This window comes from Oncorhynchus tshawytscha, linkage group LG20, assembly GCF_018296145.1.
Source record: "Oncorhynchus tshawytscha isolate Ot180627B linkage group LG20, Otsh_v2.0, whole genome shotgun sequence".
Lineage (NCBI taxonomy): Eukaryota > Metazoa > Chordata > Actinopteri > Salmoniformes > Salmonidae > Oncorhynchus > Oncorhynchus tshawytscha.
Window position 1 is genome coordinate 8,867,268 of NC_056448.1, and position 27,788 is coordinate 8,895,055.

A 27,788-nucleotide genomic window follows, 5' to 3' on the forward strand; every position below is an offset into this window, starting at 1 on the left:
ACATTAAAATAAAACCCAGCCCTAAAACAAAAGGTAAACTGAAAAGAATGTGTATTTCATATCATAGGAAAAGACACTGCATTCACACGGATTTGCAGGAAGTAGGCAGTTTGGATATATCACTAAAAGCCCAAATATATCATAGGTTTACTTTGACTAAAACAATGACTTATTTACTTAAATCATTGGGCAACATGAGTAAACCTGGCCATCGTCTTTCTACTCGAAAAAGTGCATTTCTACTGGAGTGGGCGTTCCAACAATATTGTTTGTGATTTTAAATGCAGTTAATAAGTAAAACCATTTTCAGGGGAACTTTTATTTTGGAAATTAGCCCTGTGATCACCTGGCCTTAATGCCGCTATGTTCACAATGCTAGGCCGTTCTTATTATACATCAGTGTGCTGGGCAGGGTTTGGGAATTAACGGGCGTACTGTTGCAGTTATTTTAATCGCTTCGATCAAAACAGTGATTTATCGACTACACTTCAGGTAAGCAATATTTGTTTTATATATACCACTCATATCCCCATTTGTTTTTCTTTTTATGCAAGGGAAAGCTACCTAGATAGCTAGTCACTATCTGAAATTCCGACAGGGAGGGACAGCAGGGAAGGAAGGCATCGGGAATTACACCCACTGGTCCAAAGCAGAAATGCGTAGCGGGTTAGGTAGCTAGCTGGTTATTATCTCAAATTACGTTCTTATTCTCTAATACAATACATACGTGGATGAGAACATATCACGTCCTTTCAATAAAGCTAAACTGTTCAAGTTGCTGCGAGTCAGTTTAATTGATTTTGCCAGAGCTCAGCTAGACAAGCAAGCTTCACATTCAGACCAGGATCTGTCATTACTCCCCTGTTCTAACCAGCTGGTTAGCCAGCAGCAACTAACCAGCTAATAGAAAACTATTAGAAGTATCCCTTCTGCTATATCAGTCAAGAGCCATATAGCTTGATAGCTTCCAGCCATGAAGACTGGTTTACTAATCGTATTATGGAAGCCAGGGATGTGGAGAGAAATTCACCTACTTGGAGAGACTGACTCGTGTAAAGGTGAGCTCAGCAAAGGCAAGCTGCATTTATCCTCAGTAAAGCTGTCCTGTAAAGGATGCTTTAGTCAGCTAGCTAGATATTTGACGAGCAATAATAGCAACCATTCCTTAATCCTCAGTCATTACTTGAACCGGTCTATCTATTTGATTTAGACACCTATACTATTTATGGTCATCAGCAAGATTCGCTTAAAAGCAACAGTTAACTTGGCATCGTTTCTATATTAATGTGTTATAATACGTTTATTACGATCTGGAAAGAGTCGTTTTTACAGAGAGTTAATAGCAGCCAGAGACAGCATCATGCTCACATTGTTGTGGTCTGACACCCCGAGGGGGAGGAGCGTCCCTGGGTACGTCACCACGCATCTGGCAAAGGCCTTCTTTTTTACCTGGCTGGCTCCAGACCAGACTGGCCTTGTTGTTCGACCTGCATTTTGATATTAGCACTTGAATTTAGAAATTAATTGAATTGATTGGGCCAGTTCAAAAGACCCGGTAGACCTAGACTTTGTGATAATATTCAAAAAGTATCCATGGCAATTCTGTCCCTAGAGTCTCCCGCTGTTCCCTTATTCTACCATCCATGGCCATGTAATACTGGCTGGGTAATAATTAATGAATAATGTGGCCCCATTAAGTGCACCGTCACTCCTTTCACACCCTCTTCACACACAGTCACACACCCGCCACAGTCATAGCTGATGTGTGATGAGTGTTCTGGCACCAAATGAGTGCTGTTCATTAGAAGATGGATGGATAACTTGAAAATAAAAGTTGATGCACCTTTTTTAAAAACTTTGGCAAGGGTTTATCCACCTTTTGCGGAAAAGGGCCTAGAAAGTACAAGGTTTACTTTGTTAATCGCGAACAACGATCAGTTTACCCTCCATTTTTCTAAAACCTCTACACCACTGGATGTGACGATGGTCGAACTCGTGTTGAACTGCGTCCAAAAATTCACACCATTCCTATCGTGTGTCCCCGCCCATAGGGAAGACAACGAACAAGTAGCCAATGTTTCCCAGCTACACCCTGACTGGATGAGGGATGGGGCGGGAGTGTCTCTACATAGAGGATGGCTGTTCTTCTCTGCTCTTTTTATGACCATTTAGGCATGTCATTCTGGAGCTCTTAGTCACTAGTCAGGCCTGTCCAGAAACAAGCACCAGTCTTGAATTATAATGGAGTTATAAGGATGCTGTGTCCTGTGTGTGTGTACACTGTACGTGTGAAGTGCTGCTGGGTGGGTTTGGAATGTCTTGACTTCCTGTCAACTTTGTATTTGGCCCTAAACTGACTTGCTGCTTCCTGGCTAGAGGCAAGGGGTCTCTCATTTTCTTCCTCTCACTCTCTCTCTCTCTTTCTCTCTCTCTCTCACCCCCTCTCCCCCTCTCTTGCTCTCACCCTCTTTCTTTCTGTCTCTTGTTCTCTCTCTCTCTTTCTCTCTCACCTCTCACCCTCTGTCTGTCTGTCTGTCTGTCTGTCTGTCTGTCTGTCTGTCTGTCTGTCTGTCTGTCTGTCTGTCTGTCTGTCTGTCTGTCTGTCTGTCTGTCTGTCTGTCTGTCTGTCTGTCTGTCTGTCTGTCTGTCTGTCTGTCTGTCTGTCTGTCTGTCTGTCTTTCTTTCTTTCTTTCTTTCTTTCTTTCTTTCTTTCTTTCTTTCTTTCTTTCTTTCTTTCTTTCTTTCTGTCTTTCTTTCTCTCTTTCTTTCTTTCTCTCTTTCTCTTTCTCTCTTTCTCTTCTCTCCCTAACCCTATACTACTTCATAATGAATTACATGTCATTTTTGTGAACTTAATGAAATACAAATGAAATCTATTAAGAACTATTCCGTGTCTTGTGTCTCTCAGGCCTCGGCCTCAAGGTGGGGCAGAACAAAGTAGGTGGTGGGGCAGGAAGGCCTAGCCCCCCCATCCTGACAAGAGGCCAGCCCCAGCTTCTGCTCCAGTAGCCCATAGCCTCTTGAGGAGCAAGCAGGGACCATGAGCACAGGCAAACCCAGTGGAATCAAGCCTCCCAGCAAGATAAGCAGGCAAACTGGATTACCGACACGCACCTCCCCTTCCTCTAGTAAGAATCAGCCGCAGGGCTCATTGTGTGTGTGTGTGTGTGTGTGTGTGTTGTTGCTGCTACTGCTGATGATGATTGTTTTTCCAGCTGCTCCAAAGCCTGTTCCTCCAGAGAAGTCTCCCACCCAGGATGGAGAAATGGACTACCAGGTGGGGGAGAAGGTGTGGGTCAACGGCAACAAGCCAGGATATGTCCACTTCCTGGGGGGAACGCAGTTTGCCCCAGGCCAGTGGGCTGGCATCGTCCTGGATGAGGCCATTGGAAAGAATGACGGGTCGGTGGCAGGGGTCCAGTACTTCCAGTGCGAGGATGGCAGAGGAATATTCACACGCCCCTCCAAGCTGACCAAGACGGCTATGCCAGAGATGGAGGCCAACTGTGGGCAGTCTAACCCTGGCGAGACAGGGGCAAACTCCCCTACCACTGCTGCTGCTGGGGCTGCTAATACCACTGGTAACAGCACCAAGACACCGCTGAGCAGAACCATGACGGGCAGTGGGTCAGTGTCCAACCTCTCTGAGACAGACTCAGCCAAGAAGACCAGAAGAGAATTGAGACTGGGAGACCGCGTGCTGGTGAGTTTGTGTGTGTGTGTGTGTGTGTTTGTGTGCGCGTGTGTGTGTCAGCTCACAGCTCTTGTTCCTTCTCTTCTACCTCCCTCTCTATCTGTCTCTCCGTCATTCTCTCTCTCTCTCTCCAGGTGGGGGGTAATAAGTCGGGGGCGGTGAGGTTCATGGGGGAGACAGAGTTTGCCAAGGGGGAGTGGTGTGGAGTGGAGCTGGACGAACCACTTGGGAAGAATGATGGAGCCGTGGCTGGATCCAGGTTAGATATGTGACACACAGGTTTATTATCAGTGGTTAAAGCTGTACCTGTAGAAAAAGTATTTTAAAAACAACGATAACGATTAAAAAGATGTCCTTCTCTACATAGTCAAGTGTCATGAAATTCAGTGGTTTTAAAGTTTGACCCATATTGAGAAAGTCTTAAAAATGATACGTATTAAGAATATGTCCTTCTCATATGTTTCAGGTGTGTTCTGGATTTTTGACATCCTCTGATATCCCTTTCAAATGTCTCCAGGTATTTCCAGTGTCTGCCGCGGTACGGCCTGTTTGCGCCGGTCCACAAGGTGAGTCGTATCGGCTTCCCCAGCACCCTGGCTAAAGCCAAGGACTCCTCACGGAGACGCTCCACCATGAAGAGGAGTCCCAGCGCCTCCTCCTTGAGCTCCCTGAGCTCTGTCACCTCCTCTGTCAGTGGGAAACCCAGCCGCACTGGCCTGGTAAGACACACACAAACACGCTACTGAAAATACACACGCACACACAGCGTTCTTTATCTTCTCCCTGCTCTCTCTTCTCTCCACTTGTGTCCATCTTATCTGAATGTGTCCTTTCTATCTCTTCCCCCCCTAGCTGACCGAGACCTCGTCGCGGTATGCTCGTAAGATCTCTGGCACTACAGCGCTACAGGAAGCCCTGAAGGAGAAGCAGCAGCACATCGAGCAGCTATTGGCCGAGAGGGACATGGAACGCGGGGAGGTCGCCAAGGCAACCAGCCATGCTGGGGAGGTGCAGCAGGAACTGTCACTGCTCACGAAGGTACAGGGGCAGGTGAGGGGAGAAAGCACAGACAACACACACACAGAAAAATACAATACACGTGGAATATCCATCTCCCACACATGCTTTATGTTGTTGACCTATAGCAAACCATGTCAATGCATTGATATGGCACGTGTGTGTGTTAGTATGCTATGGAGATGGAGGCTAAGCTAGATCAACTGCGTGAACTGGTGGAAACAGCAGACAGAGACAAGGTGGAGCTGCTGAACCAACTGGAGGAAGAGAAGAGGTGGGTGGGTGGTGGGGTGTGTGTGTATGCGTGCATGCATGTGTGAGGGAGGGAGGGTAAATGAGAATTGTAGTAGATGGAGGGGTTTTATGGGTTGGTTATGTCAATATTGTTCTCTATGTTAGTTAGTATTTTTAAGTGCATTGTTTTGAAAGCATTGCTGTTTTTCGATGCCTGGTATGGGATAGAGCCTGGGATGTTGGAGGAGAGGAGAAGAGGATGACTCTTTCTATCTGTCTGACAGGAAAGTGGAAGACCTGCAGTTCACTGTGGAGGAAGCTTGCATCACTAAAGGTGACCTAGAGGTAAACAAATGACTCAGTACTCTGATTCTCTCTCTCACACACACACACACACACACACACACACACACACACACACACACACACACACACACACACACACACACACACACACACACACACACACACACACACACACACACACACACACACACACACACACACACACACAAACACACACACACACCCCTGCTAACAGAATACAGACAGTGTTATTTGAGATGGTGAAATACCACGTAGAGCTGATGTGATGGTGTTACACTGTTGTTCCACCACATATTTCAACCCCGAATGAAACACTGATGCAGAATTCCTTCATATCAGCTACTTCATTTGGTCCGTCATATACATCATTCCCTCATCTGTACTGTCATGACTCAACGTTTTGTTCTATGCCACACCCTTTATACACTCAGAGTACAATGCTGGGTGTGTATTGTTAGGTTATAAATTAACCTATTAACAGCAAGGACGATTAGTAAAGCTTAAAACAAGTTTATTCACCCATTGGGTCAATACAGCTGCATAAGACAAAGACATATTTCCACCAGTGGTAGTATATATAGCCCAATTTGGGTGGAGTCTCCTCCTTCTCTCTAAACGTTACATCTTTATTGCTAGGCAGGAAGTTAAGTGATACGGGCAATAAATGGTTCCTTCTCCCTTGATGTGACCTGACCTCAACCCCCTTCCTTACTAATCCACAGCTCTCCACCCTTATCTGTGCCTGCCAACGTCTTTCCTTCACTCAGTACATTCCAAGCTTAGTTGCTGCCACCATATACATTCCTCCTACAGATAACCATTCACTTCTGGTGTAGACCCTCTCAAGACCATAAGCACTCAATATTTCAATAGGAAACCTGATAATTAACACTACTCTAAGATTAGGAGTCAGAACCCAGAATCCATCAGTATAAAATATAGTTTCACCAGTTGACCAGGGCTCTCTCGTCATCTCTCATTGGTTAGCTCAAGTTCTCATCCGGTTGGTTAGCTGAAAATCTTTTTCATAGTCTCTCCTCAATATAGCTACTTGGTAAATTTCCTCTACTCTGTCGAAGTTCTGGTTCAGTAGCTCCAGTAGTTTGGGGATGTGCTTTTTTTTTTACCCTTATTCTCTACCCACTACAGTGTATATGTTGGCATGGTGGTGAGTTCTTTGTCCTCACAAAACTCTGCTTTTGATTGGCTTTTGCTGCTGCATTAATAAAAGTATTAATGTGGGCCTGATGATATTCTTTTAGTTATCCACACATTCTATCTTTCTTTCGTTTCATTCATTCATTCATTCATTCATTCATTCATTCATTAAATTCAATTATTCATCTGATCATATATTTCTTTAATGTCTTTCATTTTAATGTCTTTAATGTCTCATTTCTCAGCTCTCATTAATTCACTCATTCATGAGTTCATTCATTTTTTTTCTTTTGCTATTTCATTTGCTCAATTATCATTTCTTCAGCCACTTTCCTCCGCCCAGTACAATACCCTGAACTTCAGCCACTGTTACTAGACACCTGGTACTCAACCCTGCACCTGCTGCTGCCCTGTGTACATAGTTATTCAACACTCGTCACTGTTTACATACTGTTTTACCCACTTTGTATGCCACTTCGTATGCCTACCCACTTATTATGCCAATGTTGTTGTTGCAAAGTGGGATTTGAAGGGATTTAATTGTAATTCTTCTGTCAACGATCTACACAAAATACTCTGTACTGTCGAAGTGGAAGACACATTCTAAAATTTGGAACAGAAATCATGAAAAACAAAACACTAATATATCTTAATTAGATAAGTATTCAACCCCCTGGGTCAATACGTTAGAATGACCTTTGGCAGCGATTACAGCTGTGAGTCTTTCTAGGTAAGTCTCTTAAGAGATTTCCACACCTGGATCGTGCAACATTTGCCCATTATGCTTTTCAAAATTCTTCAAGCTTTGTCAAATTAGATGTTGATCATTGCTAGACAACCATTTTCAGGTCTTGCCATAGATTATCAAGCAGATTTAATTCAAAGCTGTAACTTTGCCACTCAGGAACATTCACTGTCTTCTCAGTAAGCAACTCCAGTGTAGATTTGGCCTTGTGTTTTAGGTTATTGTCCTACTGAAAGGTGAATTCATCTCCCAGTGTCTGGTGGAAAGTAGACAACCAGGTTTTCCTCTCGGATTTTGCCTGTGCTTGCTCTATTCCACTTCCTTTTTATCTGGAAAAACTCCCCAAGAATGCGGATAACATGAGGCAGCCACCACAATGCTTGACAATATGGAGAGTGGTACTCAGTAATGTGTTGTTTTGTGATGTATTGGATTTTCCCCAAACATAACACGTTGTATTCAAGACAAAAAGTGAATTGCCTTGCCACATTTGGTGCAGTATTTATTATTTTAGTGCCTTGTTGCAAAAAGGATGCATATATGCTTGCTTCTTTTCACTCTGTCAATTAGGTTAGTATTGAGGAGTAACTACAATGTTGTTGGTCCGGCTACTGAGTCTTTATCTTTGTAGTGACTGGTTGTATTGATACACCATCCAAAGTGTAATTAATAACTTCACCATGCTCAAAGGGATATTCAATCTCAGATTTTTTTTTTTACTCATCTACCAACAGGTGCCCTTCTATGCGAAGCATTGGAAAACCTCCCAGGTCTTTGTGGTTGAATCTGTATTTGAAATTCACTGCTCGACTGAGAGACCTTACAATTATCTGTATGTGTGGGGTACAGAGATGAGGTAGTCATTCAAAAAACATGTTAAACATTATTATTGCACACAGAGTGAGTCTATGCAACTTATTATGTGACTTGTTAAGCAAATGTGTATTCCTGAAATGATTTAGGCTTGCCATAACAAAGGTGTTGAATACTTATTGACTCGAGATATTTCATCTTTTAATTTGTATTCATTTGTAAAAAAAAAAAGAAGAAAAAACATCATTCCACTTTGACATTATGGGGTATTGTGTGTAGGCCAGTGAAACAAAATCTCAATTCAATCAATTTTAAATTCAGGCTGTAACACAACAAAATGTGGAAAAAGTCGAGGGGTGTGAATACTTTCTGAAAGCACTGTATATTCTGTATTCTAGTCAAGGCTCATCCTATATAACTACTGCTGTACACACCTTTTCTATTCATATACTGTCCATAATGTCTATACACACCATCATATACATCTATATTTATATTCTGGACTCTGACATTCATGGCCGCTGAGAGAATCTTTTCTCCCCGTGCTGCTGACGACTATTTCTGTCCGCTCATACAGGAGTAATAAAGGCCCAGTTCACTAATTTTGTAAAATAAAAGATGTGTGTGTGTGTGTATATATATATATATATATATATATATATAGTATATATACGCTATTTAGAAAAGTATGTGGACACCCCTTCAAATTAGTGAATTCGGCTATTTCAGCTACACCCGTTGCTGACAGGTGTAGAAAATCGAGCACACAGCCATGTAATCTTCATAGACAAACATTGGCAGTAGAATGGCCTTACTGAAGAGCTCAGTGACTTTCAACCTGGATGCCACCTTTCCAACAAGTCAGTTTGTCAAATTTCTGCCCTGCTAGAGCTGCAGGGGTCAACTGTAAGTGCTGTTATTGTGAAGTGGAAACGTCTAGGAGCAACAACGTCTCAGACGCGAAGTGGTAGGCCACACAAGCTCACAGAATGGCCGTAAGCGCTTAAAAATTGCCTGTCATCGGTTGCAAAACTTACTACCGAGTTTCAAACTGCCTCTGGAAGCAATGTCAGCATTTGGACTCTGGAGTGATGAATCACTCTACACCATCTGACAATCCGACGGACGAATCTGGGTTTGGCGGATGCCAGGAGAACGCTACCTGCCCCAATGCGTAGTGCCAACTGTAAAGCTTGGTGGAAGAGGAATAATGGTCTGGGGCTGTTTTTCATGGTTCGGGCTCCTTAGTTCCAGTGAAGGGAAATCTTAAAGCTACAGCATACAATGACATTCTAGACGATTCTGTGCTTCCAACTTTGTGGCAGCAGTTTGGGGAAGGCCCTTTCCTATTTCAGCATGAAAATGCCCCCGTGCACAAAGCGAGGTTCATACAGAAATAGTTTGTTGAGATCAGTGTGGAAGAACTTCACAGGCCTGCACAGAGCCCTGACCTCAACCCCATCGAACACCTTTGAGATGAATTGGAATGCCGAATTGGAATGTTCCACGAGCAGGCGTCCACATACTTTTGGTCATGTAGTGTGTGTGTATATGTTATATATATATATATATATATATATATATATATATATATAACCCTTACTTCCCGCGGCTATGCTGATATTGCTCATTGTAATATTTAATTCCTTTCTTTAAATTGTTTTGATTTTGGTTTATTGTTTGGTATCACTGCACTGTTGGAGCTAGGAACAAAAGCGTTTCGCTGCACCCGCGATAACATCTGCAAAAAATATGTCTACACAACCAATCAAATTTGATTCGATTTTTACATTCTTGTTTTTACTTCATTTTTTTCCCCCATCCATCACCTTCTTATTAAGAGCTCTCGCATCTCTTCTTGGCACGCCTTTTCACTTTTCACATCCTTTCATCTTGTCTCTCGCCTCCGCACCCTCTCTTCCCCTTGCTCATGAAGAGGGTGATGTCACAAAGCCTTCATCTGTCTCTCTCTCTCTCTCTCTCTCTCTCTCTCTCTCTCTCTCTCTCTCTCTACCTCCCTCTGGCGCTTACAGAAGAGAAAGAAGGATAAAGCGATGATGTCACTGATTGCAAAACCTTGTCAAGAAAGTGTTCGAGCACTGGGAACCAAAGGGAAGAGAACCGAATCCACCAGATGGAGCGGTCCTTAAAATAGATCCAGGCAGATCCATAAATACACTGGACAGAGTTTGGCAAACTCAATGGATCCATAGTTGCCAGACAAATGCTTAGAATGATTAGAACATTATCTTCATGTAACTCGTGGAGCCACCATGGAGGCTAGTTAGCAAAACTCTGTACTTCTGTGACTCAACCAACCAAAGATCCGAACAGAGGTAGTTAGGGTGGGGCTCAGTCTCATAGAGGTGAACTTTAGAGGGTTAGAGTCCTTTTACAAGATACAGGCGGTCTCAAATGGCACCGTATTCCCTGTATGTCTTGTTTTATATGGGTCTGGTCATTGAGGATTTGGCTTAATAGAATCATTGGAATAGAATAGAACCCACTGGAATAAAACATTTGGCTCTCATATGCACTTCCTACTTTCTGGTCTCTGCTATGACATCATCGTTTGCTATCCTTGTGTGTGGCATGGAGCTGGCATGTGATGCTGGTGTTGGTGTGTTCTCCTCTTCCTCTCTCTGACTAACAGACGCAGACCAAACTGGAGCATGCCCACATTAAGGAGCTTGAGCAGAGCCTTCTGTTTGAAAAGACCAAAGCTGACAAACTGCAGAGGGACTTAGAGGACACTAGGGTAATACCATCATAGGCATCATATATCCGACATCATCGGGTAATACTTCTGGATCTAACGGTATTTTACGTTCTGGACACTGTAGGGTTGGGCGATATGTAGTGTGGATTAGTCATTAATCGCGATATGGCTGTGCGCGATATATTGTCTAGTTATTTTGCGATATCGATGTCCACAATCGTCTGGCCACAGCATTCCACAACGTTTCTCCTGCAAGCCCCAAACCCTCTGGAACAAAAAGCTGTTCTCATGCTGCTGCACTAATGCCTGAGTCTAAACTGCACACTCTTACATTGCCTTGATACTGTTTTTCATATCGTAAATAAATTAGATTTGGATTCATTTTGATATGTATTTTTGTCTGTATTGCCCAGTCCTACATCAAAGAAGTTGGAGGGGCTAGGGCTGGCCCTCTCTCCACTCTCTCCCCCCTTCATTCCCCAATTTCATTCTCCCTCCTCTCTTCCCTCCCTCCCCAGGTGGCCACAGTGTCTGAGCGGTCTAGGATCATGGAGCTGGAGAGAGAGGTAGTGGAGCTGCAGTTGAGACTACAGTCCTCCCAGCAGACAGAGGGCGCTGTGTCGCTGTCACCAGAGGAGCTCAGCGACCTCAAGGCCAGGTCCCAGTCCCAGGAGAAGAAGGTAGGACGTCTTATATTACTGGTTAAAAAACATCCCCTTAACCCCTCTCCCAGGGATGGGCGACATCAGTCTTGGCCTGCTGTTTGTCCTGGCTTTAGATTGCAGCCCGGCTTTGGTTCCAGCCTGTCTGTGCAGGCATTTGTTCCAGCCCGGTCATACTCATAGTCTTTGCATTTACAGTCCTCTGTTTTTTCTGTTTTTTTAATCCCTTTTGACATTAGAATGTCTCCCATCTGTCTTCCCCATTCCAGATCTGCGAAATTAGTGTGGAGCTGGACAACAGGCAGGAACAGCTTCGCTCTGTGGAGGAGGACAAAATCTCCCTGGAACAGCAGCTAACCAGCCTGGTGAGACACGTGCACACACACACACACACACACACACACACACACACACACACACACACACACACACACACACACACACACACACACACACACACACACACACACACACACACACACACACACACACACAGTCATGATGATGAGAGTCATTATCCTTCCCTGTGTAGCTCATGGAGAAAGAATGTTATTGCTCTCTAGTGAAGTTTGTTGTGAAGTTGATTGTTTGTTTGACCATTCAGAGACAGAAACTGGACGCTGCAGAGAGAGACAACAAGACGATGGCACAAACCATGCATGGTAAACAGACATACAATAGAAACTTTCCACTTAAAGTTATGTTGAATGAAGGAGTAGGCTTAATCTGGGAGTAGGCTTAATCTGGGAGTAGGCTTAATCCTATGAGAGGTGCTGGTAAAGATTCATTACGAAAAGTGAAACTATCTCTACGGCTTTTGTTTCAGAGCTGGAGAAGAGAGTGGAGCAGGCGGGAAAAGAGAGGGAGGCACAGAGAGAAGAGAACCAACGCAAAGAGAAAGAGCTTCAGGATAGACTGACGCAGGTGTGTGTGTGTGTTTTCGAGTGTATAATGATGATGGTGTTTCTGTCCAATGTGTGTGTGCCTGTATGTGAACAGGTAAAGAAACGTGTGTATGCAATGTTTGTAGCGTGACGTATGCATGAAAACAGCAGCTGCGACACGCAAAGGCCACAGTATGTTCTTTCATCCAGGCTCGCTGAACCCGAGCTACATCTCTGAGGCTGAAGCTGTAGCTTAACGATGTCAACATGAATATATGACTAACACACACACGCACACGAACGTCACTAACTTTTACCCGTGTGGCTTTAAAATGCAGCAGGGCGTCTCTTTCATGTAATGTTTGTTTTGTTTTGTTGTAATGTTTTAATTAAATACGTTAACATACCAAAATGCTTAATTAATTAACACCGACACATTATTTAATTCCATTTTCGTAACATTTTTGAAAAGTCGTTCTTGTGGATTTAGTAATATTTTAGATGTGAAATGATAGTTTTAATCAAAAGTTAGTTATCGATCAAAATAAATTCTATAATTTTGATATGTTTACTAAACATGTCCCCTCCCCCAGACTGCTGAGTCGTCAGAGAGGACCACCCACTCCGTGGAGCAGCTGACCAATGAGAAGACATCGCTGGAGGCTCAGGTGAGGAAAAGGGGGCAGGGCTCAGGTGAAAAGTCAGCTTGTCATGTCGCCGATGCAAAGCAGGCTTTAATGTGGTCATACGTATGCTTATCTAAGCTGTGTGTGTGTGTGTGTGTGTGTGTGCGTGCATAGCCCAAGGGTCTTGTACTTCATATTCACTTGAGTATTACAGCATGGATGTATGAGTACTGGTCACCACATAGACCCAGTCATGCATAAAATACTCCTGGTCATCTCTTGTTCTCTCTCTCTCTCTCTCTTACATCTTTTTCTCAGTACCTTGGTCACTTTGTTGGACTCTTCCCTCTCTCCATCCATCTACCTCTGTCCCTCTGTTGCTCTCTCTCTTTCTCTGTTTACTCATTATTCATCTCTCTCTGTTTCACTCTCTTTCTCCAATTGATCCATCGCTCTCTTACTGCCCTCTTTCAGGACATCTCTGGTATTTACCGCTCTCTTCCTCATTGCTCTCTTCATCCATCCCCTCTTTCTCTCTCTGTCGATGTAGCTTTCTTTTTTTTGTCATCCTTTGGCTCCCCCCCCCCCTTCTCTCTGGACATAGTGACCCAGCCAGGCAAGCTGTGTCTGTATGCTCCAGATGGTCAGTCTGATGACTGTAGGGAAACAGATTAGAGGGGCACACACACTTAATCTGTGGAGTGAATTGCTTTGTGAGTGTGAGTGACTGTGGGTATAATTTCCAGTTAGATCTGAACTGAGCCATTCCTACTGTTCTACTGTCCTAATCTAGTAAAGAACCCTTAGTAACCCTCCCTAATTCCTATCGCTCACACTTAGTGTTTGCCCTACCAATACAACTACCCAGGCAGGGTGGGATGTCTAGCAAGGCGGGCAGAGGCTAAAAGGAGAAGTTAAACAGGTCCTTCTTGAAGAGGGCTCAGATGAGGTGCTTCCGTAGCTCAGTTGGTAGAGTTTGGGACTTGCAATGCCAGGGTTGTGGGTTTGATTCCCATGGTGTACCAGTATGAAAATATATGCATATAAGTCACTCTGGATAAGAGCATCTGCTACAATGTAATGAGATTATAAATATATTCTAAAAATCACTTTGAATAGAGATGCTGGTGGAGTGGTTTTAGTTTTGTGGAGGGTGCTTAGCCACGCACACACACACAAGCGCACGCGCACACACACTCTCTCTCAAACTCAAACTCACAGTCAATGTTATTCTAACACACGCTATTCTAAGTGCTGCGATGCACTTACTGCCTCTCCTCCCCTCCCTCTCCTCTGCATCCGCAGGCTGTGATGTAATCATGCACATGTTATTGTGAGTCACAGAGTCAGTTTGGGTGTGTGTTGACCATGCATGGCTGACCAGAACATTACATTACTTGTACACACTCATATGTAGGATTTGGGGCTGTGACGTCTTGGAATTATGGTTATGGTTATGGTTATGGTAATTGGCCAGGCCAATGTGCACGTCACTGATATAACTATTCAGAAAAGGGGAGGTCATCAATTCTGTTTGTACACTTGTTTACATGGATATGCTTATTAATAAAACCTATTTGAAACAAGTCATTACACTTCCTTATGATCATGGTATTACAGTATAATTATTCAAGGTAAATATTAATCATTCAATTAAGAAATGCCAGGTTGGAGAGGATCTGTCACATTTTCGTATTGACACATGAACGGAGTCAAAATAAAGTATAAGCCTACCTTGTTCTTGTCTGTTGGATTTTCTGCATATAAAGACAGTTAATACAGATCCTATTTCGATGCACAAAACCATTCAAACGAAGTCCTATGGGTTTCATACCACTTTACCCGACATTTTTGCTAAAACGTCACAAACCCTGCTGCTGCGGTCATTCGATAGCATTGGAATATATTCTTCAAAGAGAGGACGCTGCAATGAGAGAAATAATGTAGTCTACTGAAGACAGGCCTTTTACAATATTAAATCATGACAGCATTTGATACTTACTAAAGAGATGTAGTCCAGACATGCTACTTTAGGAAACTTTCTGGAAACTCACGTAAAAGCACTCGTCAATCAAAGCCACCAGCGTATGTTTCAGTATGATATGTTAGATAAAGGAATAAAGACAGACACCAATGTCAGGTTCAATAGCCTTGTTTTTGCATTGTACAAATCCCTACAACTGGAGTCCCGGGGAACAGTCCGGCTAGTCGATTACCTATCAACTAGACTCCGGAACATCATCCTTTTCAATAGAAAGTGCAAACATAAAGGCACAACATTAAGTTCTTAACAGTCAGGTCATAACAATAGAAAAAGCATTACATTTTCTTTTTTACTTCAGTTGTCATCTTCCTTTTTTAATTTAAATGTAATTATTTAAGAAAAAATATAGATTTTAATTAACCGAGGGCAAGTTAACAGTCCCTTGCTTACAGAGTAAGCCTGTCCGGTGGCTTGCACAGCCGACCCACCCGTGAGTAAGTATTGGCTCTGACAAGGGTAGGATTAGGGGCACGGGCTGGAGAGCTTGGTGAGGTAGAAGCCTCACCTTCAGTTGGCCCATGTCTCAATTCCTCGCCCCTTACCCTTAGGCCTGGACTGTGATCCAGCTCATCTAGGTGAGTGTATGGCGTGTTCTGGTTTGTCTGCTCTGCTACACGCAGATCCACCCGATTGCGACGATAGAGGGAGCCACCAACATCCACCAGGTAAGAACGTGGTGCAACTCTCTGCAGGCATGTGCCCAGCCTCCAAAGTCCTGTGTGGTCTCCCGGCAGCGGTTTCATCCTTATCGTTTCATCCAGCTCTGGTAGGTCCCGAGCAGTCCGGTCATAGAAGCACTTAGCGAGCTGCTTTCTGTGACGCAGTTTGTCCGTGACGCCAACCATGACGCAGGGCTCAAGTAGCTTGTTAGTTACGGGGATGGTAGTCTTCAGACGTCTGGACAGAAGGCATTGTGCTGGGCTGCTGTCCATGTTTTCGGTGGGTGTGTTCCTCCACTGTAAGATCGCTTTCCATGGGTCGTTGCTGTCGCGCAAGGCCCTGCTTAACAGGTTTTTTGCAATCTTGACAGCTGATTCTGCCTTGCCATTTGCTTTTGGGTGTCTTGGAGAGGAGGTCACGTGGTCAAACTCCCATTCTGAGGCGAAACGCTTGAACTGTGCAGTGAATTGTGGGCCATTGTCCGTGATTACCTTGTCAGGCTGACCTTGCCTTGCAAACTGCGCCTTGCAGCGCTTTATGACCGTCTCTGCAGACAAGTCAGGGAGCAGTTCAATTTCCCAAAAGTCAGAGTAGTGATCAACGATGAGAACATAGTCCTTTTGTCTGTGGCTGAATAAGTCCATGCTGACGATTTGCCAGGCCCTTGTGGGCAGTTCGTGTGACATCATGGTTTCCTTTTGCTGTTCATGAGCGTACTCGTTGCATGTGGTACAGTTGCTGATAAAGTCTTTATTTTCTGCTTGCATGTTTGGCCAGTATAATGTTTCACGAGCCTGGCGGTAGCATGCATCACCTCCAACGTGACTGGAGTGTATGCGGGTAAGCATCTCTGGACGTAGAGATTTGGGAATAATGACCTTCTGACCTCTGAACAAGACGCCATTTTGCACGCTGATCTCATCTCGAAAGGTCCAGTATTCTCTCACTGTGAAAGGTCTCTCCTCTTTCAGGTATGGCCAACCTGCGAGAGCCATGGACTTCAGTGACTGTAGGTGTTCGTCCTTGTCAGTGTGTTGCCTTATCTGGACTAGGCGGTGATCTGTGACGTTTAAGTAGTCTGCCTGATTGATCTGTTGAACATCTTGTTGTTCCTGCTGTAGCGAACAGATGGCCTGCCGCTGATAGACAGTGCCTCTGCCTGTACATTGTGTTGTTGCCCTGCTCAGTGTGTCGCTGATGTACATCTCTGGTCCTGGCTTGTAAATGACCTTCAGGCTGTAGTTTTGCAGGAGCATGCTTTGAAGCCTCTTGGGCGCGTTGAGGAGAGGTTTACTGAATATGGCAATGAGTGGTTTGTGGTCAGTTTCAGCGATGACCAGGTCTCGCCCATATAAGTAGTGATGGAATCGCTGGCAGGAGAAGACGATGCTGAGGCACTCTTTCTCAATTTGTCCATAGTTTTGTTCGGTGGGGGTGAGCGCTCTCGAGGCAAACGCAACGGGCTGGCCTTCCTGCATAAGGCAGCATCCAAGTCCCCTTTGGCTGGAGTCGCTCTGGATTGTGACAGGCTTCATGACGTCGTAGTAGCGCAACACTGGCATGGATGAAGCCATAGATTTCATCTCCTGCACTGCGGCCTCGTGCTTGGGTAGCCAGTGCCATGGTGTGTCTTTGTCCAGCAACCGGCACAGAGGCTCACAGACTGCTGATAGGTGTGGCATGAACTTTGCAAGATAGTTTGCAAAGCCGATGAGACGCTGTACTCCTTTTGCATCAGACGGGTTTGACATGTCGAGGATCGCTCTGACCTTGTCTGAGTCCGGCTTCAGGCCTTTTGCCGAGAGAATGTGGCCATGGAAGTGGACGTCTTTCACCTTGAACTGCAGCTTCTTCAGGCCAAGGCGAAGCTTAACGGATCGGCAGCGCTCCATCAGTGCCAGGAGCTTCACATCGTGGTTGCGTTCTGCTTCTTCGTCTGTGTCACCACAGCCTACGATCAGGACATCATCGGCGATGGGTTCAATGCCCTTGAGCCCAGCCAGTAACTCGTGCTGCTTACGTTGGTATATCTCAAGCGCCACTGAGACCCCAAACGGGAGCTTGAGCCAGCGTTTCCGACCCCAGGGGGTCCAGAATGTAGTCATGAGGCTGCTTTCTTCATCCAGCTTGCATTGAAGGAATGCATCTCGGGCATCCACCAAGGTGAAAATCCTGGCCTTGGGAAGCTTATAGAGGACATCCTCCAGTGTCGGCATGATGTAGTGGGATCGTTTTAGTGCTTGGTTCAGATGCTTTGGGTCGATGCAGACCCTCAGCTTCTCTGGTTTTTTCACTATGACCATATTGCTGATCCAGTCAGTTGGTTCAGTCACAGATGTCATGTGGCCATCGGCCTCATACTTGTCCAGCTGGGCCTTCACAGCCACTTTCATTGCAATGGGCACATTGCGAGGAGCACACTGGACTGGAGTGATGCTCTCATCCACTTCAAAGTGTACCTCCCCAGGCACAGATTCAACGGGCATCTTGAATACATCGTCATATCTGCTGAGTAGTTGTTCTTTGGACAAGGGTCCATGCTGGACATGATCCACAATGTGCAGGTCATTTGGTACAGTGAACTGCATCAGTCCCAGGCGTTCGCATGTAGAGCCTGAGAGGAGAGGATGTTGACTGGTTTTTACAATCTCAAACTCCAGCTTGTGTTTGCGTCCCCGAATAACACATTCGGTCTCAAAGGTGCCCATTGAGCTCATTAGCTCTCCTGAGTACAGCTTTAGTCTAGTATCGCTGGGCAATAGATGTGTGTTAGGTGCCAGATTGATTTTGTCTTTGTAGCTCATTACGTTGCATGTAGCACCAGAATCCAGTTGACATTGTTGTTGCTTGTTGTGTAATCGTAGTGTCACAAACCATTTCTTCCCTCTTGAGTGTACAGCCCCAATGGATTCATGCATGTAAGTGTCACTTTCACTTTTCAGCTCTGAACATTGAGTGACATCATCAACACAGTGAATCTTGCCCTCACTCACCCTTCTTTTGCTTTTGAGACACACTTTTGCAAAATGATTATTAGTTCCACAAGCTCTGCATGGTTTTCCGTAGGCAGGGCGGTGCTCTTTGCCACGTGTGTGTGTATTCCCACAGTATTTACATGCTACGGGGCTCTCTGTGTTCACCGTTCGTGGTGAATTGCTCTGCCTCGATTGGTTTAGTCTGAATGTCTGCCTCGCAACAGCGTGAACAGTATCAACGTCGGAGCGTGGGGTTTCGATTTCCATTGCTCTCATTCTCATGTCAGTGACTTCAGCAGTGCGGCACATATCAATGGCAGTTACTAATGTTAAGTCTCTCTCTCTCTCAGTAGACGCCGGCATGTATCCTCATTTGCAATTCCCAGCACTATTTTGCCACGAATCAATTCATCTTTCAATCCCCCGTATTCACAAGTGGCGGATTTCTCTCTCAAACGGGTTACAAAGTTGTGTACTGACTCACCCTCTTCCTGTTTACAGCTTCCGAAAACGAACTGCTCATAAATTACGTTTCTGGCGGGTTTGAAGTAATTCTCCAATGCATCCAATATAGCCTTTGCATCACACTGTTGTCGTGCTGTGAGGGTGAGATTGTGCCGGTAGATATGCCTGCATTCGCTGCCCATTAAACTCCTCAGAGTTGCAGCTTGTACCTCGTTGGCTTTCTCATGTAGACCGGTCGCCAGCGCATAGTCCTCGAATTCATCCCTGAAGTTGTCCCAATTAGTATTCCAGTCCCCTGTGAGAACCATGGGATTTGGTGGCGGAATGTTCGCTGCCATAGCAATTGAATATGAGATTTCTTTGCCTTCAGTCATCGACGTAGGTAGTGATGCTAGCTAGCCAGCTAACAACGAGGTGATCAGTGTTGTGAGTAGGAAACGGCGTGTGTTCGCATATGGAACGTAAATGCGCCTATACTGTACTTAGCTACAAAAATAACAAACGTGTGTTTTCTGAGCCACTTCTGATACCATGTTTCAGTATGATATGTTAGATAAAGGAATAAAGACAGACACCAATGTCAGGTTCAATAGCCTTGTTTTTGCATTGTACAAATCCCTATAACTGGAGTCCCGGGGAACAGTCCGGCTAGTCGATTACCTATCAACTAGACTCCGTAACAGCGTATGTCAGACCCCTCAAAACCCCTCGTGCTCTACAGTTCTGCATAGTTCAACTCCACTGCTTTCATTGGTTCAATGAGACCTTTCAGCAATCCATACTCAGTTGGACCCAAAACACTGAGAAATACGTCTGCTTTCTTTCCATCTTTGATTTCATTTGCAGCCAGCCAACGCTCAAAACGCTCCAAATAGGAATCAAAATTAATCACAGTTTCCTTAATTCCTTAATTTTCATCTATTATTCACTTCAGCAATTACTCAAATTTGTAATAATGTACACACCGTGTTACGTAAAACGTCGCCTATTTCAAAAATGAGACAGGCATTACTGAAAGTAGGCTATAATATAATGAATTGACAAGGAAAGTATGACAGGGACAGCTATGTTGATAGTATGAAGATTAAATGTACCAACGCTCAAAACGCTCCAAATAGGAATCAATTGTTTCCATTGTGGTCCTCTTGAAACAAGGTGGCTAGGTAAAGATGGTACATGGTTGAACACAGCGAGATAATGCAACAAAAAACAAAGAAGAACGGCGATCTCATCATTGCAGTTACGGGGTGCGTTCTATAGCTCTTAAGTTAACTCTCTAAGTGCCAAAGCCTATAGCGCTCCACCCCCCCACATGTAGCAGTTTAGCTGCTCGAGCATTAAAGGACAGTAGGAAAGAAGAGGAGATGTATAACATTTAATACACAGACTAAGTTAGCAAAACAATTGCCTATAAACATTAGTCAAGTTTATCTACATTAAAATAAAGAAAATAAAACACTTTTAAAAGAAATCCTAAAATGAATGTAGGCTTATTTAAACGGTTTTGATGGTTATTTTATTTTCATGATGGGCTTCAACCATAACTGTCAGTTACACAGTTATTCAATTACTGTCACAGCCCTAGTAGGATACTGCATGTACTTGTCAGTTATATGAAACAACAGTATTGGTCTGAACATACAGACCCAGTGATGGCTATTTTATCGCTTTGAAAAGAAACCTTTGTGATTGGCTGATATCTGAGAGTGAAACTTTATGAAGGGGGATACCTATTCAGTTGCAACACCGAATGCCTTCAATTGAAATGTGTCTTCTGCATTTAACCCAACCCCTCTGAATCAGAGAGGTGCGGGGGGCTGCCATAATCGACATCCACTTCTTTGGCACCCGGGGAACAGTGGGTTAACTCCTCCCATCAGAACATACCAAGCACTAATTAATTAAGCTTCTCTTGGGAGGGAATTTAACCTGCACACGGACCACAGAGCCCTGACCTGGATCCAGACCATGAAGGACTGGAATTCTCGCATGACCAGGTGGTATCTTGAGCTCCAGCCCTTCAAGTTCTGTTTCCGTCACGAGGCAGGAAAATAAAATTTTGCGTTGGACTACCTATCCCGAACCTGGTTGCTTCAGGAGAGGAGGAAGGTAATGTGCCTCCCTGCTCCGTTATCAGCTACGTTAACAATGTGGGTCGACACACAAGTTAACATAGCTGATAATGGAGCAGGGAGGCGTGATGAGTGTGTGTGTGTGTTAGTGTACCAAACGCTGCCCACGGCCAGTGACGGACTTCTCCGTCACACATACCAAAATACAGATTTCCACCGGTCTAATGTCCATTGCTCGTGTTTCTTGGCCCAAGCAAGTCTCTTCTTCTTATTGGTGTCCTTTAGAAGTGGTTTCTTTGCAATAATTCAACCATGAAGGCCTGATTCACGCAGTCTCCTCTGAACAGTTGATGTTGAAATGTGTCTGTTACTTGAACTCTGTGAAGCATTTATTTGGGCTGCAATTTCTGAGGCTGGTAACTCTAATGAACATATCCTCTGCAGCAGAGGTAACTCTGGGTCTTCCTTTCCTGTGGCGGTCCTCATGAGAGCCAGTTTCATCATAGCGCTTGATGGTTTTTGCGACTTCACTTGAAGAAACTTTCAAAGTTTTTGAAATGTTCCGGATTGACTGACCTTCATGTCTTAAAGTAATGATGGACTGTCATTTCTCTTTGCTTATTTGAGCTGTTCTTGCCATATTATGGACTTGGTCTTTTACTAAATAGGGCTATCTTCTATATACCACCCCTACCTTGTCACAACACAACTTATTGGCTCAAACGCATTAACAAGGAAAGAAGTTCCACAAATGAACTTTTAACAAGGCACACCTGTTGATTGAAATGCATTCCAGGTGACTACCTCATGAATCTGGTTGAGAGAATGCCAAGAGTGTGCACTTTTTTGGTTACTACATGACTCCATATGTGTTATTTCATAGTTTTGTTGTCTTCATTATTATTCTACAATTGTAGAAAATAGTCAAAAATGAAGAAAAACCCTGGAATGAGTAGGTGTGTCCAAACTTTTGACTGGTACTGTATAGTTTAAATAAATATTGCCCTGTTGTGCACTTCCGGTAATACCGTATACCCCGGTATGTTACAGAAACAGTATGACGGTATGAAAATCTGGATACCGCCCAACCCTAGTGTGTGTGTGACTGTGTGTGTGTGTGTGTGTGTGTCAGAGAGAGAGCGAGAGAGCAGCAGAGGGTGGGTGAGGGAGGAGGAACCTGTTGGGATTTACATAATGAAGGCGCTGCTCCTCGCTTTAGTACACGCGACCACGTGTGTGTGAGCTAGCTAGGGAGCGTGTGCCCAGGCAACACACACACACACACACACACACGCCCACGCTCTCTCCCCCTCGCTCTCTCTCTCTCTCTCTGGCGTGCACTGTAGGGGGTGGGAGCTGCTGGTTTATTGATGGGGAGTCTGCGTTAGTGTGTGTGCTACTGGGAGAGACAACTGGGGAAAGATAGGGTACAGTATTGACACTAGGAGAGATAGGGACTGCTCTGCCACTGGGACAGACAGACTAGAGACCAGTACTGGGAGAGAGCGAGAACTCTGACAGAGGGACCATGCTGTAGGGTAGAGCAGTGGATGTGGCTGCTCTGCACCGGGGCTATCCAGGCACAATCTACTCTCACTACCAGGTAAACACAGCTGTTCTGTTCCTCGCACAGCAGGTTTCTTACATGTTTGTTTCATCTTTCAAATGGACTGGGGATGTTTTAGCTGATTTTCTTTTTGAGCCTGTATTTCAAGCTGTATTCCAGCTGTTCGGGGAGGATTTGTTCTTGAGTGGTAATTGAGGGAGGATGAGTAAGGACGATTTGAATCTGAAAGTGCAGGAGGTTACTGATTTAGATGGTTGTATTTTTAGGAAGAGAGATGGTTTAAGTTTGCTGTCTGGTTGTTTGTATGCTGTTGGCTGTGTGTGTGCATGTATGCTAGTATGCTATGGATATGGAGTCTGTCTTCAGACGGATGTTATTAGATTATCCGGTCTAACATTGCTGTGTTCTTGTTCGACTAGTGTCCTCTGAGGATACTAGTCGAACATCTGTCACAAACACAAACAAACTGTGAAATGTCCCAGTGTCAGAGCAGCATCCTCAATCTGACTGCTTCAAATCAGGCTACAGAGTACGGAGGTCTACTTCTCTGCGTGTTGTGTGCGTTTGTTAGTATGTGACACCTCCGTGGACTAGTTCAGGGTTCTGTCATGTAAACCGACTCACTTTAAGGTAGAGGTCTTCACAGGTCCAAATAGCTTTTCTCTCCGGTCCGGGTCAGGTCCTGTTTGATTGACATGGAGTACAGCTCCCGACCACGGGTCTGCGTAGACTTTAGCATATTTATTTTATGCTAATAAGGTGAATTTATTGACTTCCAGAAGGCCTAGTCAACATATAAAAACCTATTTCTTAACCAGAAGAGCAACTTGGCTGATAAACATGATTTTTTTTGGCACTTGGGTCCAATCGGGTTGGGTCTAGGTCTGGTTGTCGTCGGGTCCGTTCGGGTCCGGGTCAACTTTCTGTACTGTTAAAGCATCCTGGATCAGTTACTCATATGTCAACCAGATACAGAGACTGTAGAGATGATAATAACTTTGGCAAAATGTTAACATGCAACACGACACACAGCCATGCAACACGACACACAGCACATGACTTACAGTAAGAGATTGCATTCAGGATTGCGCTGCATCTGCCATGGATCGGTTACTCACATGTAAAGCCAGATGATTGGAGATTAAATACAAAAAATGCACTAGAAATATATCTACTTTATGTTAGAACGCAATCGAACAGACAGCACGTGAGCACATGACTTACCATGGCAGTCCACCAGGGAACTTTTTTATTCCGTGCCGGCAGCAGTACTGTAGCAAAGAAAAACATTGATTCCGAAGCCGTGTTTATGTCCAGTAAATTAATTATTGACATGGGCACACACATACTGTACACTGCCACAATGGGACTCTAGTCCAGGGGAAGCATAGCAACAGAAGAGGGGTTGTTCATTGCTAGTCAACATGTCCTCCCTTCTCTGGTGGAAGTTTCCACTTGTTTACCTAACATCCCCTTCGGATGTCACGATGCCCAGATTTTTTTCTGTGATATGTTGGCTTTGACATGTACAAGAGTTAATTTGAATAAAAATCCTAGAAACAAAGATTTCGCATCCCATTAGCTATTTTTATGCCATATTGTTTAGAAATAGGAGTGGGAGTAAGAACAAACAGAATGCTTAAAAGGATTTAAAGTTTGACTCATGATTTGGATGCTCATCATTTGATCCCCCCCGCTGCGTCCCTTTAGAAATGAACATTATCTTTTCAGTCATTATCATCATCTCTGCATGGTCTCTAATGCCTCAGAGGATCCATCTCCTCCCAAATGGTGATTTAAGTGGCGATGCCAAGTCTCACATACAGTTTATCTACACATTATTTTTTTCTGAGGAGCTGGGAATAAAGAAACGAAATAATACTTAGTCATGGACATTGGTGCGAGAAGTAGGGAAACAGAGATATCTAGTTAGCTGCATGCATTCAACCGAAATGTGTCTTCCACATTTAACCCAACTCCTCTGAATCAGAGAGGTACGGGGGACTGCCTTAATCAACATCTGGAAGCAGTTGTTTTGGGGGTTAACTGCCTTGCTCAAGGGCAGAACGGACAATTTTTCCAGCTTGGGGATTCAAACCAGTGACCATTCGGTTACTGACCCAACCCTCTTAACTTCTAGGCTACCTGCCGCCCAGGCGAAGTGATTTAATCCCTCACACACTTATGTCTCTGTGCGTAGGTTTGGCAGACAGTTTATATGATGAGTAATGGTGTTGGTCTTTGTGCACCGAGGAAACGGCTGTTTCAGTGGAGCAGTGTAACACGGCAGTGTGTCTTCCTGTTAATGTTCGCGACTAAGACTGTTAGAGAGGCGTGAAGAAGAGACAGCTTTATCTGTTTACTGTTTACTGTGTGTCTAAGTCTCTCTCTTTTCTCTTTTCTCTCTCTCTCGCTCCTTTCATCCTTCTTTTCCACCCGTGTATCATTTCCCAGCTCGAGACGCTGAAACAGCAGAATTCCAAATTCCAGGAAGAACTCAGTCTCTCGCAGGAGCGGAGCAGCACGCAAAACCAGCGCATCGGAAATCTGTGCAAGGAAATGTGAGTGCGACTGAAGGTTATTATGCTTGCTCTTCGGGGGTGATCTAATCTGTGTGTGAATGGCTGAAACCAGCATATTGGAATGTTCAAGGGAATGTTCAAGGGAAAAGGGGAATTCCATGCATGGACGTGAGTATGGCTGATGGTTGGTTCCTCAGCTGATACCGTGGTATTCAGCGTTCAAATTATGTATTGACTACAAGCTGACCCGCGAAATAGACAGTCGACCAACATGTCAGCTTCTTTGGATCCAGAAGACACAGGAGGATTGTATGCTCTGTGGCTCTGTGGTGTTTCAGCGTGCGCGTAAAGACCAGCACATCAGAAGCCTGTGCAGGGAAACGTGATAGAGGCTCATATCAAAGTCTTACTCAAATAAGACATAGACTTATATATTTAACTCGCTCATGCCGCTTAGTCAGAGAGAGAGAGAGAGAGAGAGAGAGAGGGGGAGAGAGAGAGAGGGGGGGTACAGTTCACTCTTAAAGCCAGTTTGTGACACCTGTGTGGGATCATGATATGCAAAGTGTAGTCTTCTGGTATTAGAATGGTTGTTGATGTATCCCTAAAAGCCAGTAGCCAGTTATTAGACAGCAGTATGCTAGGTACAGCTGCAGTATGTCGGGAGAAAGACTGGGCTCCTCTCTTTGTTATGGTGAGCGTCATGCATGACCTAGGGTTCTATTTATAGGTCTGTGTGTGTGTGTGCATGAGTGGACATGTGTGTGTACATGTGCGTGTGCATGCCTTCATGTTTAACTTGTGTGTGTTGTGACCCCCCGTGTGAGTCATCAAAGCATCGGTCTCTGACGTCGGATTGACGTGACAGGCTGAATGACAGCAACTACTTTATTATTCACTTTGTCCTGATTTCACTATTCTCTCCTCTTCACTCATCTTCCTCCATCCTTTTAGACACAAGCGTTCCTCTTTCCTTCCGTCCATCGGTGACTAGGGAGTGTTACATAATCACAGCCTCTTCTCCTCGAACCGCTTGCCTCCAACATGGCCACTCCATGGGTCTCATAACCTCCATGACGTGTGCATTTGCGCGTGTCTGCAAGAGCGAGTATGCTGGCGTGTTTGTGTGTGTGTGTGTGTGTGAGAGTGGGAGCAGCTTTGTGCTGCCGGAGACATCTCGTCTGGGAGAACAGCTGCATCCGACCCAGTCAGTTCTCTGATCTCTTTGTGTGTGTTTTGGCTAGATTGGTCGGTATTATATAGTCTATGGTTATTGTATTGTATACTCTCTAAGGAGTAGAGTGCCTTTTCACTTCTCCCAGGTTACAACCTTTGGGAGTGTGTGTGTGCGCGTGTTAAATATCAGCCTCTCATATCACGCTTGATATTTGGCAGTCTGGGCCACGTACATAGGCTTACGGTACGTGGCCTTCAGATTGCAGGCCTGCAAGAGTATAGCAAAACAACTGGCTAGGTACTGCTCTGTTTCAGCTGATATGGACAGCCTAGCTGTGTGGAGGAGAAGGTACTGCTCTGTTTCAGCCGATATGGGCAGCCTAGCTGTGTGGAGGAGAAGGTACTGCTCTGTTTCAGCTGATATGGGCAGCCTAGCTGTGTGGAGGAGAAGGTACTGCCCTGTTTCAGCTGATATGGGCAGCCTAGCTGTGTGGAGGAGAAGGTACTGCTCTGTTTCAGCCGATATGGGCAGCCTAGCTGTGTGGAGGTGAAGGTACTGCTCTGTTTCAGCCATTATGGGCAGCCTAGCTGTGTGGAGGAGAAGGTACTGCTCTGTTTCAGCTGATATGGGCAGCCTAGCTGTGTGGAGGTGTAGCTACTGCTCTGTTTTAGCCGATATGGGCAGCCTAGCTGTGTGGAGGAGAAGGTACTGCTCTGTTTCAGCTGATATGGGCAGCCTAGCTGTGTGGAGGTGTAGGTACTGCTCTGTTTTAGCCGATATGGGCAGAATAGCTGTGTGGAGGTGAAGGTACTGCTCTGTTTCAGCTGATATGGGCAGCCTAGCTGTGTGGAGGAGAAGGTACTGCTCTGTTTCAGCTGATATGGGCAGCCTAGCTGTGTGGAGAAGGTACTGCTCTGTTTCAGCTGTTATGGGCAGCCTAGCTGTGTAGAGGAGAAGGTACTGCTCTGTTTCAGCTGATATGGGCAGCCTAGCTGTGTGGAGGTGAAGGTACTGCTCTGTTTCAGCTGATATGGGCAGCCTAGCTGTGTGGAGGTGAAGGTACTGCTCTGTTTCAGCTGATATGGGCAGCCTAGCTGTGTGGAGGTGTAGGTACTGCTCTGTTTCAGCTGATATTGGCAGCCTAGCTGTGTGGAGGTGAAGGTACTGCTCTGTTTCAGCCATTATGGGCAGCCTAGCTGTGTGGAGGAGAAGGTACTGCTCTGTTTCAGCTGATATGGGCAGCCTAACTGTGTGGAGGAAAAGGTACTGCTCTGTTTCAGCTGATATGGGCAGCCTAGCTGTGTGGAGGTGTAGGTACTGCTCTGTTTTAGCCGATATGGGCAGCCTAGCTGTGTGGAGGAGAAGGTACTGCTCTGTTTCAGCTGTTATGGGCAGCCTAGCTGTGTGGAGGTGAAGGTACTGCTCTG

At 44.9% G+C, this 27,788-nt stretch overlaps 1 protein-coding gene across 3 annotated transcripts in view; it reads left to right on the plus strand.

The window, feature by feature from the left end:
• Positions 1-367: 367 nt before the first annotated feature.
• Positions 368-27,788, plus strand: part of LOC112219757 (CAP-Gly domain-containing linker protein 1) — a 36,117-nt gene continuing 8,696 nt past the window's right edge. The window contains exons 1-15 of one of the 3 annotated variants that reach the window (XM_042302141.1): positions 368-492; positions 2,909-3,128; positions 3,216-3,703; positions 3,829-3,953; positions 4,212-4,413; positions 4,547-4,732; positions 4,882-4,985; positions 5,230-5,290; positions 10,642-10,746; positions 11,226-11,387; positions 11,639-11,734; positions 11,974-12,031; positions 12,196-12,293; positions 12,847-12,921; positions 25,117-25,223. In XM_042302141.1, coding sequence (XP_042158075.1) covers positions 3,041-3,128; positions 3,216-3,703; positions 3,829-3,953; positions 4,212-4,413; positions 4,547-4,732; positions 4,882-4,985; positions 5,230-5,290; positions 10,642-10,746; positions 11,226-11,387; positions 11,639-11,734; positions 11,974-12,031; positions 12,196-12,293; positions 12,847-12,921; positions 25,117-25,223 — 1,955 coding nt within the window. In that variant the 5' untranslated portion in view covers positions 368-492; positions 2,909-3,040. Of the gene's footprint in view, positions 493-2,908; positions 3,129-3,215; positions 3,704-3,828; positions 3,954-4,211; positions 4,414-4,546; positions 4,745-4,881; positions 4,986-5,229; positions 5,291-10,641; positions 10,747-11,225; positions 11,388-11,638; positions 11,735-11,973; positions 12,032-12,195; positions 12,294-12,846; positions 12,922-25,116; positions 25,224-27,788 lie in introns of all 3 variants that reach the window. The other 2 variants (XM_042302140.1, XM_042302143.1) reach the window with 2 other exon arrangements.